Below are 16,949 nucleotides of genomic sequence, written 5' to 3'. Positions count from 1 at the left end.
CGGCGGCGGCGGCGCGCATGGAGAGGTTTAATATCGTTGAACAGAGTCTGTAATGTGAATAATTCACCGAAACCCGTTAAATGCAATACATTGTGAAGTGTATCGTGTTGCTGTGCTTTGTTTTATAATTAAAACGACCAAATTATGTGTGCTTACTAAAAAAAAAAAAAAAAGTACAAACTGTAAACGAAAAACTAAAAATCTAAATCATATTTATTCATGCTTTATTGTGAATTTGAACGCATCGTCTGGAGTTTCTTTTTCACGCCAGGAAATCGCCTCTACAGATTCACCCGGACGCATTCAGATCGCGTTCTGTTCTTCCCTTTAAATCCCCGAGTGCAAAGACCTGCTGTTCATAATCCGCCCCGATCACTGGTCACTATTGTATTTGTACTGAATGTGTGTCGCAGGACTCCAATCACAGAAAATGTGGAAACTGTACACTTTTGACAACTGTAATAAATACATAAACACACGAATGAATACTCATGTGAAGCTGGTGTACCGCGCATTGTCATTTTTTTGTAACACTGTGCAGAATATTTGGAATGCCGATTGCATTTGTGACTCGTCCTCGCTCGCTAGCCAATGGGACGCGCCGCTGCGGTTCTGTTTGCGCTGACGCGGTGCAGGCTCTGGAGGAGCTGCGATCGCTCGCTAGCCAATGGGACGCGCCGCTGCGGTTCTGTTTGCGCTGACGCGGTGCGGGCTCTGGAGGAGCTGCGATCGCTCGCTAGCCAATGGGACGCGCCGCTGCGGTTCTGTTTGCGCTGACGCGGTGCGGGCTCTGGAGGAGCTGCGATCGCTCGCTAGCCAATGGGACGCGCCGCTGCGGTTCTGTTTGCGCTGACGCGGTGCGGGCTCTGGAGGAGCTGCGATCGCTCGCTAGCCAATGGGACGCGCCGCTGCGGTTCTGTTTGCGCTGACGCGGTGCGGGCTCTGGAGGAGCTGCGATCGCTCGCTAGCCAATGGGACGCGCCGCTGCGGTTCTGTTTGCGCTGACGCGGTGCGGGCTCTGGAGGAGCTGCGATCGCTCGCTAGCCAATGGGACGCGCCGCTGCGGTTCTGTTTGCGCTGACGCGGTGCGGGCTCTGGAGGAGCTGCGATCGCTCGCTAGCCAATGGGACGCGCCGCTGCGGTTCTGTTTGCGCTGACGCGGTGCAGGCTCTGGAGGAGCTGCGATCGCTCGCTAGCCAATGGGACGCGCCGCTGCGGTTCTGTTTGCGCTGACGCGGTGCGGGCTCTGGAGGAGCTGCGATCGCTCGCTAGCCAATGGGACGCGCCGCTGCGGTTCTGTTTGCGCTGACGCGGTGCAGGCTCTGGAGGAGCTGCGATCGCTCGCTAGCCAATGGGACGCGCCGCTGCGGTTCTGTTTGCGCTGACGCGGTGCGGGCTCTGGAGGAGCTGCGATCGCTCGCTAGCCAATGGGACGCGCCGCTGCGGTTCTGTTTGCGCTGACGCGGTGCGGGCTCTGGAGGAGCTGCGATCGCTCGCTAGCCAATGGGACGCGCCGCTGCGGTTCTGTTTGCGCTGACGCGGTGCGGGCTCTGGAGGAGCTGCGATCGCTCGCTAGCCAATGGGACGCGCCGCTGCGGTTCTGTTTGCGCTGACGCGGTGCGGGCTCTGGAGGAGCTGCGATCGCTCGCTAGCCAATGGGACGCGCCGCTGCGGTTCTGTTTGCGCTGACGCGGTGCGGGCTCTGGAGGAGCTGCGATCGCTCGCTAGCCAATGGGACGCGCCGCTGCGGTTCTGTTTGCGCTGACGCGGTGCGGGCTCTGGAGGAGCTGCGATCGCTCGCTAGCCAATGGGACGCGCCGCTGCGGTTCTGTTTGCGCTGACGCGGTGCAGGCTCTGGAGGAGCTGCGATCGCTCGCTAGCCAATGGGACGCGCCGCTGCGGTTCTGTTTGCGCTGACGCGGTGCGGGCTCTGGAGGAGCTGCGATCGCTCGCTAGCCAATGGGACGCGCCGCTGCGGTTCTGTTTGCGCTGACGCGGTGCGGGCTCTGGAGGAGCTGCGATCGCTCGCTAGCCAATGGGACGCGCCGCTGCGGTTCTGTTTGCGCTGACGCGGTGCGGGCTCTGGAGGAGCTGCGATCGCTCGCTAGCCAATGGGACGCGCCGCTGCGGTTCTGTTTGCGCTGACGCGGTGCAGGCTCTGGAGGAGCTGCGATCGCTCGCTAGCCAATGGGACGCGCCGCTGCGGTTCTGTTTGCGCTGACGCGGTGCGGGCTCTGGATCGGTGACGTGTCCCAGGCAAAGCTCTTTTCTGTGCGGCGTGTGTGGAGAGCAGTGATCCGCCCGGACCAGGGGAGACGAGAAGCAGTTTCATTTCACTAACTGGGACCAGCAAACAACATGGGGAGTAAGTACCCAGCCTCCTGAAATATAACCGCATTTTTAATCCCGGGGGATGGGATGAAATGTCATTTTGAGTGAGGTCTGAACCCGTTTTGTGGAGGCCATCTTAATACTGCTGCTTCCGAACTGTGTGCAATGAGTTTTGTTTTTAAAATATAATTGATCTCCTCGTTATATATCTTGCTATCATGAATAATGGCCGGTGTTAAAGGATACTGTTCAGATCGCTTGTCATTGTGAGTCGAGGGCACGTCTACAGGCGCAGTAATAATGCCCAGTTCAGGTCCAGTTTTACTGTTGTCGTTGCTTGAACACTTCCCCATAGCGCAATGTGTGTTGGAGACTGAGACGGGTAATATGCGTCGCTGCAGCCTCGCCTCGTACCCAAGCCAGCGCCCTGTCATTTGCAGAGCTCGCTGTGTGTTGTCTTTGTTATTCACTCGGAGTGATAATTCGCATGTCGAGAGTTATTAACCGTGCGGTGCTGTTTGATTTTCTATTGACGGGCTGCTGCGGCTGTCCTCTCAGTGATGACGATGCACTGCCGTTAGTGGTGATAGGTAGTTAGTTGCTGGTGATTTCATTGCAGCTTTGCGTGACTTGGTGTGATTTTAATCTTTCGGGTTTCGAAACCCCCGACGTGCAGATTTCCCCGTTTCTTATTATATAACCCCTGTTGCTATTACGTATGGAAAGCTTTTTTTTCGCCGGCGCAAACGTTCCTGTTTCATTTATGAACTCTGCTAATTAGAAGCGCGGTTCAGTGTATGATTGTAATGTTCCGGATCTTGTTTCAGGAAAGCGCGCCCGTTCCTCGATCGATACTGTATAATAATGCCTGTACTGTAATGCATTGCTGAGAGTGTTGCTGTGGTCAGATCAGCGAATGCCACGTCTGCTCTGCCTAGCTATCTCTCTCTCTCTCTCTCTCTCTATCTGCTGGGTAATTGGTATGCGTGTTGCAATCAGTTAGTTTAAAGTGACGATGGATTGCCAGCTTCTACACGTTTGTAACGACGCTTTTTTTTGTTTTCAGTAAAATTTTTGGAAGTAATTAAGCCCTTCTGTGCTGTTCTGCCGGAAATCCAAAAGCCGGAAAGGAAGGTATGCAACTTCTTTACTGTACACGTTTGCATGACGAGTCCAGCTTGACTGCTGCAACCTGTCGCCTGCATGGCGGTCTAGGGGTGCGATTGGCTGCTTCTGTTAAAGTTTACATCCCTGGTAAACGTCCCCTAAGTGTATGGTATTTACATGCACAGCAGTGATACGCGTGTATGCTCAAGTTGAATTCAGCACTGCACCCACAGGATGCAGTTTATATGGGTGGCAAGAAGATTCCCATTGCACAGCAGTTTCAACCGTTCCTGGTTTTACTACCAGAGTGATGCGCTGCAGTGTGTTCATCACCTGTCTTTTCAAATCTGGTTGTCACAGTTAAAAGCAGTCTGTGTGTGGGATCCACTCTTATTCATGTTAATATATCATTTTGTACCAAACTCAGCCCTTTCACATGAATAAACCGCTGTGTGTTTGTTTTTAAACTTTAGATTCAATTCAGGGAGAAGGTGCTATGGACAGCCATCACCCTTTTCATCTTCTTGGTGTGCTGCCAGGTAAGACAAAAATTAATATAGTGTACAGGGAGAGCACACTGACCATCACAAAGCACAGTGTACAGGGAGAGCACGCTGACCATCACAAAGCACAGCGTACAGGGAGAGCACGCTGACCATCACAAAGCACAGCGTACAGGGAGAGCACGCTGACCATCACAAAGCACAGCGTACAGGGAGAGCACGCTGACCATCACAAAGCACAGCGTACAGGGAGAGCACGCTGACCATCACAAAGCACAGCGTACAGGGAGAGCACGCTGACCATCACAAAGCACAGTGTACAGGGAGAGCACGCTGACCATCACAAAGCACAGCGTACAGGGAGAGCACATCACAAAGCACAGCGTACAGGGAGAGCAGCTGACCATCACAAAGCACAGCGTACAGGGAGAGCACACTGACCATCACAAAGCACAGCGTACAGGGAGAGCACGCTGACCATCACAAAGCACAGCGTACAGGGAGAGCACGCTGACCATCACAAAGCACAGCGTACAGGGAGAGCACGCTGACCATCACAAAGCACAGTGTACAGGGAGAGCACGCTGACCATCACAAAGCACAGCGTACAGGGAGAGCACGCTGACCATCACAAAGCACAGCGTACAGGGAGAGCACACTGACCATCACAAAGCACAGTGTACAGGGAGAGCACACTGACCATCACAAAGCACAGCGTACAGGGAGAGCACACTGACCATCACAAAGCACAGCGTACAGGGAGAGCACGCTGACCATCACAAAGCACAGCGTACAGGGAGAGCACACTGACCATCACAAAGCACAGCGTACAGGGAGAGCACGCTGACCATCACAAAGCACAGCGTACAGGGAGAGCACGCTGACCATCACAAAGCACAGTGTACAGGGAGAGCACGCTGACCATCACAAAGCACAGCGTACAGGGAGAGCACGCTGACCATCACAAAGCACAGCGTACAGGGAGAGCACGCTGACCATCACAAAGCACAGTGTACAGGGAGAGCACGCTGTTCAAAACTGTTCATGCATTAAAATAATATAAAATCACAACACAGTATTAATTGAAAGTTTTGAAGTCCTGCAAAAGGAAAGAGCAGGCTCTGTCGGACCCCTCATGCTGGTTATCAGACCCCACCTGAGAGCGCTTGTTCTTTTCATTATCACACCCCACCTGAGAGCGCTCGTTCGTTTCATTATCAGACCCCACCTGAGAGCGCTCGTTCGTTTCATTATCACACCCCACCTGAGAGCGCTCGTTCGTTTCTTTTCCCAGATTCCTCTCTTTGGAATCATGTCCTCGGACTCGGCAGATCCCTTCTATTGGATGAGAGTGATCCTCGCTTCAAACAGAGGTAACAAGGTTATTGGAATGTATTCAAGACCCTGACAGTGTTGTGATGTTACAGCTGCCTAACATTTCTCTGAACGGGACTTTTCTGTATCAAATGGAAATTACATTGCATTCAGATTGTTTGTACTGTTTTAATAGTTGTTCAAGCGCATGCTTTCTTTATCATGTGGATATTCTCGAAACCCCTGTTGAATTTTGTTCTAATCAGACTAGTTGGCATGGTCGGGCGCTCCTCAGAAGTTGATGGCATCCCTTTCTCCCTGCAGGTACTCTGATGGAGCTGGGTATCTCCCCCATCGTCACCTCTGGTCTCATCATGCAGCTCCTCGCCGGTGCTAAAATCATCGAAGTGGGCGACACACCCAAAGACAGAGCGCTTTTCAACGGGGCTCAGAAATGTAAGCAGACCATCCGACAGCATCACCTGTTTACAGAGCTTGTGATCTAAAGCAGTCGAATGGATTGAACCCTGCCATTGCAGAGTTTGTAGGAGAGACCCGTGCGCGCTCTGTGTGATCACTGAAAGCCGATGCCTGTAGTGCATGTATTTCGTGGTGGTGTTTTTTTTTTAAGTGCTTGTCCGGGGGGGGGGGGGGGTGGCGCGCGGTTGTAATGCCCGTTGCTCACTCCGTGTTTGCCCCCTCAGTGTTTGGAATGATCATCACGATCGGCCAGGCCATTGTGTATGTGATGACTGGGATGTACGGAGATCCCTCTGAAATGGGAGCTGGAATCTGCTTGCTTATCATCATTCAGGTAAGAGTGTGAGGGTTCAGAACGCTAGATCAGCACTGGAACACGAAGCTTCTAAGAGGATCAGACAAGCAGGGGCGAGAGCGCAAGACTCTGCAAGCTGTGCTTCGTGGCTCTGCTCTCTGATAATGCAGCTGTGTTTGCACTGGTGATTAACAGGCTTGTTTTGATTGCGTTTCCAGCTGTTTGTTGCCGGTCTGATTGTCCTCCTGCTGGATGAGCTGCTGCAGAAGGGATATGGCCTGGGCTCTGGGATCTCTCTCTTCATTGCCACCAACATCTGCGAGACCATTGTGTGGAAAGCCTTCAGCCCCACGACTGTGAACACTGGCCGAGGTGTGTCCCCTGGTGAATCGCAGGCCAGGGGTGGGGTGTTGCTGTAATATCTGGGCTAATGGGTCTCGCGGGGCGCCACTGGCCTGGTAGAAACAGGGTGCTGGTTTGGAACAGGCATTGACAGCAATGGCATGGTAGAACGTGTCTAGGGCACCGATGGCTTGGCAGTTTGACCCGTTGCAGGTTTTAATAGCAGCTTGATTAGCCCCAGTGTGTGTAGGTAACAAGCTCTGGTGTGTCTTTGACACGCGGTAAAGCCAGAAATGGCTGAAACAGCTGTGAATGAGTGCATCGGAGGCGTAACAGTGTTTGTGTTCTTCCCTTCAGGTACGGAGTTTGAAGGAGCCATCATCGCACTCTTCCACCTGCTGGCCACGCGTACAGACAAGGTGCGCGCGCTGCGGGAGGCGTTCTACCGGCAGAACCTGCCCAACCTGCTCAACCTGATCGCCACCGTGTTCGTCTTCGCTGTGGTCATATACTTCCAGGTGAGGGGCCTGCAGGCTCTGAGAGAGCGCCCAGTGCTTTCCAATGTGCACTCTTCACCGGAGAACCTCGGGTAGTCCAGGATTGGTACGGATCGCTGTGTCTTGAGGTTTTCAAGCAATTCTGATTTTATGCAGGAATCGTCACCTATAGCACAAAACCTGTACCGATACACAATGTCTTAATTATAACAGAAAAAAATAATAAATGCTTTTTCATGAACTATTTTTCCATGTACGTAGTGCACAGGCTGCTGTGCAATATTGTTCCCATCCCTGTTTCAGTGTGGTTTCCTCTGTGTCTTTGCTCAGGGTTTCAGAGTGGACCTGCCCATCAAGTCTGCCCGCTATCGTGGCCAGTACAACACCTACCCCATCAAGCTGTTCTACACCTCTAACATCCCCATCATCCTGCAGTCCGCCCTCGTCTCCAATCTCTACGTCATCTCACAGATGCTGTCCACGCGCTTCAGCGGGAACTTCCTGGTCAACCTGCTGGGGACCTGGTCGGTAAGTGAGCGCTTTGCCAACAGCAGGGATGGGAATCGCACTCCCGCTGCACAGCGCTGTGATCCACTCCTGGTTTCACTCGGGGGTTTAAGATGACACGCCTGGGCTTGTTACCTGTGCTCAGTCAGTTCCTTTCCACATCAGGACCTTAGTCTGGTGGGGTCCTTTTTAAAATGTAGTCATTGGAGACCTGGGTTCAATGAAACGGAACAAGCTTTGACTGAAAGAGCAACAAACGAGTGCCACTGTTCTAGGGAGAGAACTTCTCAAACTAAATAAACCCACCAGCACTACCTGTGTTTATTCAGTAAATTTAACATTGGAGCCAATATGAAACGACTATGATAACAACCATTCATTCACGGAAGACTTCATAAAAAAATGTTGATGCATCTAAGAAAGTATGGGACATAATAATAGGTTTAAACTAAAGCCAGTAAGTCTGTGTCTTGGTAATAGATCTAGGTATGTAGATGCAGAGCTGTAGCTGTGGAGTGGTTGGCTGCAGGTGTTTGTATTTGACTCTGAGGTGCTGTTCTGCTTCCCCTGTGCAGGACACCTCGACGGGCGGTCCGGCGCGTGCCTACCCCGTTGCCGGGCTGTGTTACTACCTCTCTCCCCCGGAGTCCTTCGGCTCAGTGCTGGAAGACCCGGTTCATACGCTCGTCTACATCGTCTTCATGCTGGGCTCCTGCGCTTTCTTCTCCAAGACGTGGATTGAAGTCTCAGGCTCTTCTGCTAAGGATGTAAGTGCTGTTCCCCTGTCCTGTTATAAAAGCTGTTGGGTCACCTGCGCAGCGGCATGCCAGCCTGTGTACAAACTATATCTATATGAACTTCACTGGTAATTCACACTTTGCTTTGAGCTCCATTATAATGTGGACAACAAGTATATCATGAGGGATTTAGGTTGATTCATGTTAGTCTTAAATAAGCTAGTCTGTTACAGGTGGGACCTTGCACCTAGTGTGGCTAGACTGCTTGCTTTTAAGCTAGGGGAGTAAGTTCATCTAACTCGTGAATGAATGAATCCTCCCCCTGAGTGTGGTTGCAGCCCCACTGTAGCAGGAGAGACGAGTCTGCGTTGTGCACGTGGATGAAATGGGGTTTAATACTGCTGACACTGTTAGCAAATGAGTGGGACACTTGAATTCTACACCTAACCTCCTGTAGAGAAGATGTGGTTATTGGATAACAGCTTTGAAAGGAATTGAAGGGGGCTGTATTAGATACAGAGGCGTGTCTAGTGAAGGACTCGGTTGAATGTGTTTTCCGGTTTGTTATTTTATTGCAGGTTGCAAAGCAGCTTAAAGAACAGCAGATGGTGATGAGAGGCCATAGAGAAACCTCCATGGTGCATGAATTGAACAGGTAAGGGGCGGAGCTTCATGGTAACGCACCTGGTGGTGCATCAAGGCTGCTTGCAAGTGTGTCTTCAATCACTGAAGACCCTGATAGGAGCGTCTAGTCAAAATGTGCCATCGAATTAAACAGTAAAAATAAGTTTTTATCCCTCGAGTGTTTAGTAGTTAATGGTGAAATGTCATTTTCAAGTGAACGCTGGACAAGACATTTTTAGTGTGGTACAGATTACAATCAGAAATACTAAAAGAAACTTCATAATTTCAGTGACGATTGTCTCAACCACAAGTAGTTGTCGGTTTTAAAGACCTCGAGCGAGCCTTCCAGTCGACGAGGTCTTTGTGGTGGAGCGGGTGCAGTTTGTTTGTGTGTCCAGTCCAGCACTGCCAGTGCTCATCTGTTATGGATTTCAGTCAGTACTCTGAACAGGGTCAGGTCTCGTTCGGATCAGCAGGACGGCACTGTAATTATTCTCGTAGTTCCTGTAAGAGGATAACGTTGTGTGTGTGCCGCTCCCTCTCGCAGGTACATCCCCACAGCAGCTGCGTTTGGGGGGCTGTGTATCGGCGGGCTGTCGGTCATGGCTGATTTCCTGGGTGCGATTGGATCAGGGACGGGAATCCTGCTGGCCGTCACGATCATCTACCAGTATTTCGAAATATTCGTCAAGGAACAGAGTGAAGTTGGAAGCATGGGAGCCCTCCTTTTCTAACCACAACAGAGCGACAAGTTGATCCCGTACACTTCGATTTCTTTCTTCTTTTTTTTTTTTTTTTTCTTTTAATAAATATTTTCTTACATTATCAAAACGGGGAGAATGTTTTATTTCCCCCCCCTCGAATCTTATTGGGGTGGTGAAACAGACGTACAGTGGCTGTTGCGATTTGTACTCCTAGTGACACCCCTGCATCCCAAGCCCTTGATGGGGGCAGGGGAAGCTGCATTTCAGTCCAGGTTTCCAGGTGTAGAAACAAGGAGCTTGGCTGCCCCTCTGACAGGCTGAGCAGTTCTGATAGTTATTCCATGGACGTCTCTCCCCACGTTGAGAGAGGTTGGTACTGCGTGCCATATTCTCTACTTTCAACTTTTTATATTTGTGTTTTTTTTTGTTTTTTTTACTCTGATTCTGGTTGAAAGCACAGGTCTCGACTCTCACAGTATCACAAGTCGCTTCTCCTTAGCGTCCTGCTGACCTGACTGTTCGAGCGCGCAGGCATGCGGTTAAATGTTCACAAGCTGGATCTTTACGAAACGGGCTTCTGTGGTCCTTGGAAAGGTTTTCTGTTTGTAAAGACATTTGAAAAGCATGCTGGCATAGTGTTTGATAGGAACGGCAATCCACCTGTCTGATCACCAGTGTGCCGGCATTTGAATGCCGTTAATCACACTGCGTGAGCTGCTCCATTGCACATAATCGATGTTAAAACAGACACCAATTTGCACTAGTATTAGACTGCCTAATGTTACCTCAGGTAGTTCCAGATTAGTGCTGATTGGGGTCTGTGAAACTAGTCAGAGGTGGAACTGGTGGAACGTATTTGTGTGTGGTGTGTTTTTCTATTTTTTTTTTTTTAAACACTTGTTCAGGTAATGCGTTTGAATGATGTTCCTGTGTGTTGATCTGAAATAAAACAAAATCAAATAACCTTTCGGTGCAAAAGTTTTTGAGAGAGAGCACATTTAGGTCACCCCCCCCAGAATAAATAATCAATGTTCCCTGGAGGAAAGAGCAAGCCCACATGGGCTGAATTGAGAAGGGACTGCTGGCCTTTGTCAGAGGTGCCATTCCCAGGCCTGTGGGAGGAGGGGAGCGGGAGAGGGTAACCCAGTTCCAGTGTTGTTGCTTTTGTTTTTTTGCACTTGGAAATAGTTTAGTTATTGTACACCATACATGTTACCCAAGGGTCATTGGCACTCGCACAACTGGATGTACACCCTGTACACTTGCTTTCAGTGTTCAGTATCAAAGCAGAAAGGTAGCTGTTTTTTTTTTTGGGGGGGGGGGGGGGGGGGGTTATATTTTTTTTTGTAATTTAATGCAATTTATAATTGTATGTTTGTGCAAAATCAACACTGCCGCTAAACACAGTAAGAGGAGCTTCCAGGCACGCATGGGGGTTTGGTGGCTGATTGCGGGCCACGGTTTGTTTTTGTTATTATTTTTTGCTGGACAGCTCGTGGGTTTCTGTACAGCGGTGTACATGCCACTTCATGCATCCCTGCTCAGTGTGAAAGAAGGACTTTATACATTTCAAACTGCAGTGATCTCCACATCAACAACGTGCATTCTGTGCGAATAACGAATATTCTCAATAAAACTAAAAGGAAAAAAAACCAAAGCCAGCCCACTGTGTGTTTTCCTTTCTCATTGTGTGTTTTGAGTGTGGTGCTGTAATGCTTCCGGCACAGACTGGGATGGCTGGACATGTTTGAAGGTAAAGCAACATGTTTCCTTCGTTTGTGTTCTGTTAGTGATGCATTAAACATGCACAGCTATGGGACTCTCTAAAGAAGAGCAAGCACAGAGCCGGCACAGCCCAGCACCTTAGTGCTCTTGCAGGAAACAATAAAGAAATACATTATATAGATTTGTGTGTGTGTTATTTGGGGAAGTGTAATAAACTCGCTATTGAGATGCAATAGCACACACAGTCTAGAACGGGCTTGTGGTATCTCTTAGAATTGCAGCTGTAACCTTTCTTACTTTGTCAAGGTTAAAATAACAGCACAGGCTACCCGCCATCTTAGTGGTGTCTCAGTTATGTAATGCATGTACAGTTTGGATTAAATGCAGAGTGCTTCTCCGAAGTGTAAAATGCTTTGATTAGAGGTACTCATTTATCCCGGCTCAGCACGGCATTGAAATAACTTACAGGCGCAATCTCGAAGCGTGCGTGCGTGCGTGAAGCGCGGTGACGTCGCGGAGGCAGTCCGGGGTGAGGGGCTAGAGGTCGCGGCGTGGCTCTTCCTTGCTGCCGGCGGTTTGCTCTGGTGTGATTCTGCCCTAAGATACAGCTCGGGAGAGTCGGGGGGAAACGGCAAAAAATCAGCAGCCATGTCTTACTGTAAACAGCAGGGTAAGAGTTGTTATTGTGTACGACGCGTCTTGCACGCCTGGGTGCCCCGCAGCACCGAGCAGTGTCGGGACTGACCGTCCTGAAGTGATGTGGCCGTCCCCGCTGTGTGATGCTGCTCCTTGCCTTCTGCCGGTGTTTGCTGACTGCACCCTGTTTGTGTGAGGGGAGAGGACGCTGCTGTCCTCGATCACGGGGAGTAGATTATTTCCACGGTCCGTACTCGGGTGCAAGTTGTGCGCACAGTGTGTCTGTACCCCGCGAAGCTTGGTACCAGCCGTACAGTGACTGAGCGTTCATAATTATTATCCTCATCAATTTAGAATTGGAAAGAATGTGTTTAAAGTAATAACCAGGAGCTGGCTCACTTGGCCGTTAACTTATGAAAACACAATTTTGCTAAAATTCATAGATATTAAACTGTATTTCATTACTTAAAACAGCGATAAATATATTGTTATTCTCGCGAATAGAGCCTTAACGTGACAGGTTTCAGAACACTCTGCCGGTAGGAGGGAGGGGCTGTGTTTGTAACAATAGGATACGCTCACCTTGGGGAGAAAGTGAATCTAGAAATCTTTAATAAATCAAATCATTTACACAGGCGTGCCTACAGATAGGCATTCCAGCATTGAGACACTATAGCCAGACAGAGGGACTCACCATGTATGTATATATGTTGTATTCCATTATTGTCCACTAGGTGGCGTCACTTGACTGTGATACTCTAATCTTGGAAAAGATACTGCATGTAAGAGACCAGTTTGCCACACACACAATGCGCTAGTTTGTTTGCTGGGTGCCATTCGACAAGGACAGACTTTCATTTGAACTGAAACAGGGCACAGAAAACCACCCAGAACTAAGAAAACACAACTGAGAGCAGCGGACAGGGGTTTGTGGACTTCAGTAGAAACACAGAGAGCAGTGATGCGGGTGTGGGTGTGTCCAGCTGGTGCCTCATCCAGTACATCCCATGGTGTTTCTTCTCTTGATTCTAGGGAAAGACAAGATTATTTTTGTGACCAAAGAGGACCACGAAACACCGAGCAGCGCGGAGCTGGTAGCGGAGGATCCAAACGACCCCTACGAGGACCAAGGTGAGCGACCAGTGAGGTCAGCAAGCGAGGGCTCTTTCAAGAGTGAGGTCATCAAGCGAGGGCTCTGTCAACAGTGAGGTCATCATGTGAGGGCTCTGTTCAACAGTGAGGTCATCAAGCGAGGGCTCTGTCAAGAGTGAGGTCATCAAGCGAGGGCTCTGTCAACAGTGAGGTCATCAAGCGAGGGCTCTGTCAAGAGTGAGGTCAGCAAGCGAGGGCTCTATTCAACAGTGAGGTCAGCAAGCGAGGGCTCTGTCAAGAGTGAGGTCATCAAGCGAGGGCTCTTTCAACAGTGAGGTCATCAAGCGAGGGCTCTGTCAACAGTGAGGTCATCAAGCGAGGGCTCTGTCAACAGTGATGTCAGCAAGCGAGGGCTCTATTCAACAGTAAGGTCATCAAGCGAGGGCTCTATTCAACAGTGAGGTCATCAAGCGAGGGCTCTATTCAACAGTGAGGTCATCAAGCGAGGGCTCTATTCAACAGTGAGGTCATCAAGCGAGGGCTCTATTCAACAGTGAGGTCATCAAGCGATGGCTCTATCAACAGTGAGGTCATCAAGCGAGGACTCTGTGTGTCTGCATTGACAGCACAGTGGCGTCTGCTCCTGTCCTCTTGTGTGTCTGCGTGGACAGCACAGTGTTGTCTGCTCCTGTCCTCTTGTGTGTCTGCGTTGACAGCACAGTGTTGTCTGCTCCTGTCCTCCTGTTTGCTCAGACTTACACTGGGGGTGAAACCCAGCCTGTTCGCTTCTTGGAGAATGGTATTAAGTTTTATAGCTTGCACTCAGGCCCCTAAGAATGCAGTCATCACACAAGTGCCTTTTCAAGCACTGATGGCTTCATTTAAAGTTTACTTCTTTTAATGTCAAACCCTTGCATCTTAAATACTAGGGGAAAGCTGTTAAGATACTAAATCAAGTATACACAAGTGTGGCTTATTAAATCTCGTGGTGAAACCAGGAATGGATCAAACTGCTCTGCAGTGGATTGATTTGTTGTTGTTGTTGTTTTGAAGGACTCATCCTGCCCAGCGGAGAAGTGAACTGGAACTGCCCGTGCCTGGGCGGCATGGCGAGCGGGCCGTGTGGGGAGCAGTTCAAGGCTGCTTTCTCCTGCTTCCACTACAGCGAGGAGGAGGTGAAGGGCTCCGAGTGCATCGAGCAGTTTCGCACCATGCAGGAGTGCATGCAGAGATATCCTGAGCTGTACCCCCAGGAGGAGGAGGAGGACAAACACAGCAATGTAGCAGAGGGGGAGGAGCAGCCCACACCCAGCCCCGCCCCCGACACGCCCCCCGCCTCCAGCTAGTGGACCCGCCCCCTGGCAGCGGCTGGAGAGAATGCCACGGAGAGCGGGCTCCAGATGGCAGTGCCTGTTGGAGGTCTGGGTTTGACAAGTTCAGAGCTCTGGGATGTATTTAAATATGTGCAGGGGATGGGAATGAGACTCCTGTTTGCATAGCAGTTTCACCCATTCCAGGTTTTAATACATGCCCCAGTGTGTAGGTAACAAGCTCAGGTGTGTCCTATTCAATTCAATGTCAGATCTGTGCTGGATCAAACTGCTGTGCAGTGGGAGTCTTCTTTCCATCCCTGCATCATCTTCTGTTCTAATTAGTAACTGCTGCTGTTTTAAATACAGGGTTAATACAGCAGACTGTGTGTGTGTGTGTGTGTGTGTGTGTGTGTGTGTGTGTGCGCGCGCTGAAACCCAGTCCTGGCCTGTTTGTGGGTTTGGGTTCTGCTGGTTGAGACGATGCACACAGACGAAATTCCTTCTAAAAGCGATGCCTCAGTTAATTCCACTCTGCCACCAACATGCTCTTGGTTAAAAACCCTCTTGAAATCAAGGTAAACAATAGCACCTTAAAGGGAAGGTCAAGTTTAGTTTTTTACGACAGACGTCAATCCAGGGCTGAAGGGCTGTTCCCGGGTGACTTGTTTTAGTAATGACAGTTTGTGTGTGTTAGAAGTAGTAATAATTAGTTCATTTAGCAGATGCCTTTAACCAAGGCGACTTGTGGAGACTAGGGTGTGTGAGCTATGCATGAGCTGCAGAGTCACTTCCAGCAACGTCTCACCAGGAAGACGGGGCACAAGGAGGTACAGTGACCTGCTCAGGGTCACGCAGGGAGTCCGGCTGAGCTGGGATTCTAAGCGGGGACCTCCTAAGCTTTCTTATATACACAGAGTATTAAAACACTAAGGAGTGAATTCTGAGCTAGCACTGTTAAGAAACTAGACCAGATGATTGCTATGCAAAGCATGGTCCTGTTTAATGGCATTGCTCTCACCCCCACCGTGTTGTTTCTGTTGCTCTAGTTTAGTTTTGCAGTTCTTAAGGAGTCTTGCTCTACAGTGATCAGTACCCACTGTGACTGTTCCCAGCCCAGATGCACAGAGAGGCTTCCACCTGTATCTCGAGGAGATGTGTGACCGTTCAGCATGCAGGAGCGTTTGCTCCTCTTCTTTGTTTTTGGTGATTGAAGCTGCTGCTGCTTTCAGTGTAGTTTGAAAGCAGGTTTGATCGTGCAGGAGTTAAAAGCCTTTCCTGATACAAGAGCCTTGATGTGTAGGGAGTGCAGTCCGCATGCAGTGCCCCGCTCAGGGCAGCCTCTTTCCAGTCCTAGTTTTAGGGCTCTATAAATCTTCAGTGTCATGTTTACTTCATTTTGTTTGTAATCGATACCGTGGGGCAGGTTTACTGGGAAAGACAGTTGGAGAAGAGGCTTTTAATCATTTCTAGATTTAAAACATTTCCAGCTGCCTGGCGTTGAAGCAGAAGTTCAGTAAATCCATCCCTCACCAGCCGCCCACTTGCAACAGAATCCAGCTCCTCAGTGAAGTGCTCTGGAATGAGGCGCTTTTCCGTCGCTAACCCTGGGAAGCGTCTTTCAGCCCTGTGTTGCAGTCCTGTGTGTTTGTATGTCTAGTATGTTTTTTGGTGTAAAAACGTTGCTACCTTATGCAAACCAAAATTGCCCTGAACCCTCTGCCCTGTAACTCTGTCCTGTTAAACCTGGTCGAACATGGCTGTCTGGAAAGCTCCTTCCTTGCAGACGCACTGCAGAAGAAACTCTATCTGAATTACCATGCGGAACAGAGACAGAGGGAACAGGCTCTTGATTTGTGTTCCTTTATCATTGTGTTGTTGGTGCCCCTCTTCAGTGCCTCTCTGCTGTCCTCCACAGAGCGGTCTGTGCCATCATGTGGCTTTTGACAAACTCTTCTCACAGCCTGCAGCTTCCCCTCGGAGCAATGCAGAGCAGAGCACCCAGTGTAGACTAATCGAGCTGAACGAGTGATTCTGAGCGCTGTGTAAATTAAAGATCTACTTACCTCACTGCGGCGGCTCTTGTGTTTTGTTTCTGTTTGCTCGGGTGGAGAAGCGTGCATGCAGACAGCCAGACAGACAGGCACACATGGGCTTTTATTGTCTGTAATGCGCATGCAGTCAGCAGGGGGTGCTGTCGTCATTCAGAAATCGTGCTTTATACCAGCGGTGTCCGATTCCAGTCCTGGAGAGCCGTGCCTCTCCAGGTTTAACAGGTAACGTGACAGCATGAATCCTGGTGTGGGTGGCGGTTTAATTAGTTCAGTTAAGCGATTTAGAAAAGGGTTGGAAGAAAGAGCAGCAGTGGAAGAGTGAGCTTTGGCACCCCTGCTTCATACTCTTGCACATTCTGAGCAGCAGGGAGAGGAGCTGCAGCATCGATTGCACGTTATAATTTGTGTATGTAAATATATACATGAAATCTACACCGTGTCAAAGAGTTAAGGGATATTAAGGATGTTTACATACTTGGTGCGGGTTGACAAAAATAACTATAATAACAATGAAAGGTACATGTTTTGTATACACTTTCATCTCAAGTAATCCCAATAGCCCATGCAGGTATGTGTGCACACTCAGTCTTTCTCGAACGGCTACCTGCAGAGACCTTTAGAAATGAGAAGAATTCTGTAATCACAGGGCTGCTCTGCTGATGGATTGCAGGTCTAGGTGGGGAAGCTGGCA

At 49.8% G+C, this 16,949-nt stretch overlaps 2 protein-coding genes across 2 annotated transcripts; both read left to right on the top strand.

Annotated features, from left to right (window-relative positions):
• The first annotated feature begins 2,238 nt into the window (after positions 1–2,238).
• On the top strand, positions 2,239–10,404 carry sec61a1 (SEC61 translocon subunit alpha 1). Its single transcript, XM_041273751.1, has 12 exons — positions 2,239–2,365; positions 3,398–3,465; positions 3,912–3,977; positions 5,236–5,314; positions 5,580–5,711; positions 5,960–6,069; positions 6,249–6,402; positions 6,730–6,890; positions 7,200–7,397; positions 7,952–8,143; positions 8,692–8,768; positions 9,285–10,404. The coding sequence occupies exons 1-12, from the start codon at positions 2,359–2,361 to the stop codon at positions 9,469–9,471; spliced, it is 1,431 nt and encodes a 476-aa protein (XP_041129685.1). The 5' UTR covers positions 2,239–2,358; the 3' UTR covers positions 9,472–10,404.
• Positions 10,405–11,666: 1,262 nt separating this feature from the next.
• On the top strand, positions 11,667–16,274 carry LOC121328741 (mitochondrial intermembrane space import and assembly protein 40-A-like). Its single transcript, XM_041273753.1, has 3 exons — positions 11,667–11,836; positions 12,835–12,933; positions 13,948–16,274. Exons 1-3 carry the CDS (start codon positions 11,815–11,817, stop codon positions 14,238–14,240), a joined length of 414 nt encoding a protein of 137 aa, XP_041129687.1. The 5' UTR covers positions 11,667–11,814; the 3' UTR covers positions 14,241–16,274.
• The last annotated feature ends 675 nt before the right edge of the window (positions 16,275–16,949 follow it).

The sequence above is a fragment of the Polyodon spathula genome, chromosome 16, assembly GCF_017654505.1.
Source record: "Polyodon spathula isolate WHYD16114869_AA chromosome 16, ASM1765450v1, whole genome shotgun sequence".
NCBI classification, from domain to species: Eukaryota; Metazoa; Chordata; class Actinopteri; order Acipenseriformes; family Polyodontidae; genus Polyodon; species Polyodon spathula.
The sequence above is the reverse complement of the archived record's forward strand: the minus strand, read 5'-3'. Positions and strand labels throughout refer to the sequence as shown.

What these genes read in the sequence shown, in the direction of transcription:
- LOC121328741 (XM_041273753.1), top strand. Translation starts at nt 11,815, where the DNA reads ATGTCTTACTGTAAACAGCAGG. An exon ending in GTCTTACTGTAAACAGCAGG is followed by an intron (nt 11,837 to 12,834) that starts GTAAGAGTTGTT and finishes TCTTGATTCTAG; the next exon opens with GGAAAGACAAGATTATTTTT. An exon ending in CGACCCCTACGAGGACCAAG is followed by an intron (nt 12,934 to 13,947) that starts GTGAGCGACCAG and finishes GTTGTTTTGAAG; the next exon opens with GACTCATCCTGCCCAGCGGA.
- sec61a1 (XM_041273751.1), top strand. An exon ending in TCTTCTTGGTGTGCTGCCAG is followed by an intron (nt 3,978 to 5,235) that starts GTAAGACAAAAA and finishes TTCTTTTCCCAG; the next exon opens with ATTCCTCTCTTTGGAATCAT. An exon ending in ATGGTGCATGAATTGAACAG is followed by an intron (nt 8,769 to 9,284) that starts GTAAGGGGCGGA and finishes TCCCTCTCGCAG; the next exon opens with GTACATCCCCACAGCAGCTG.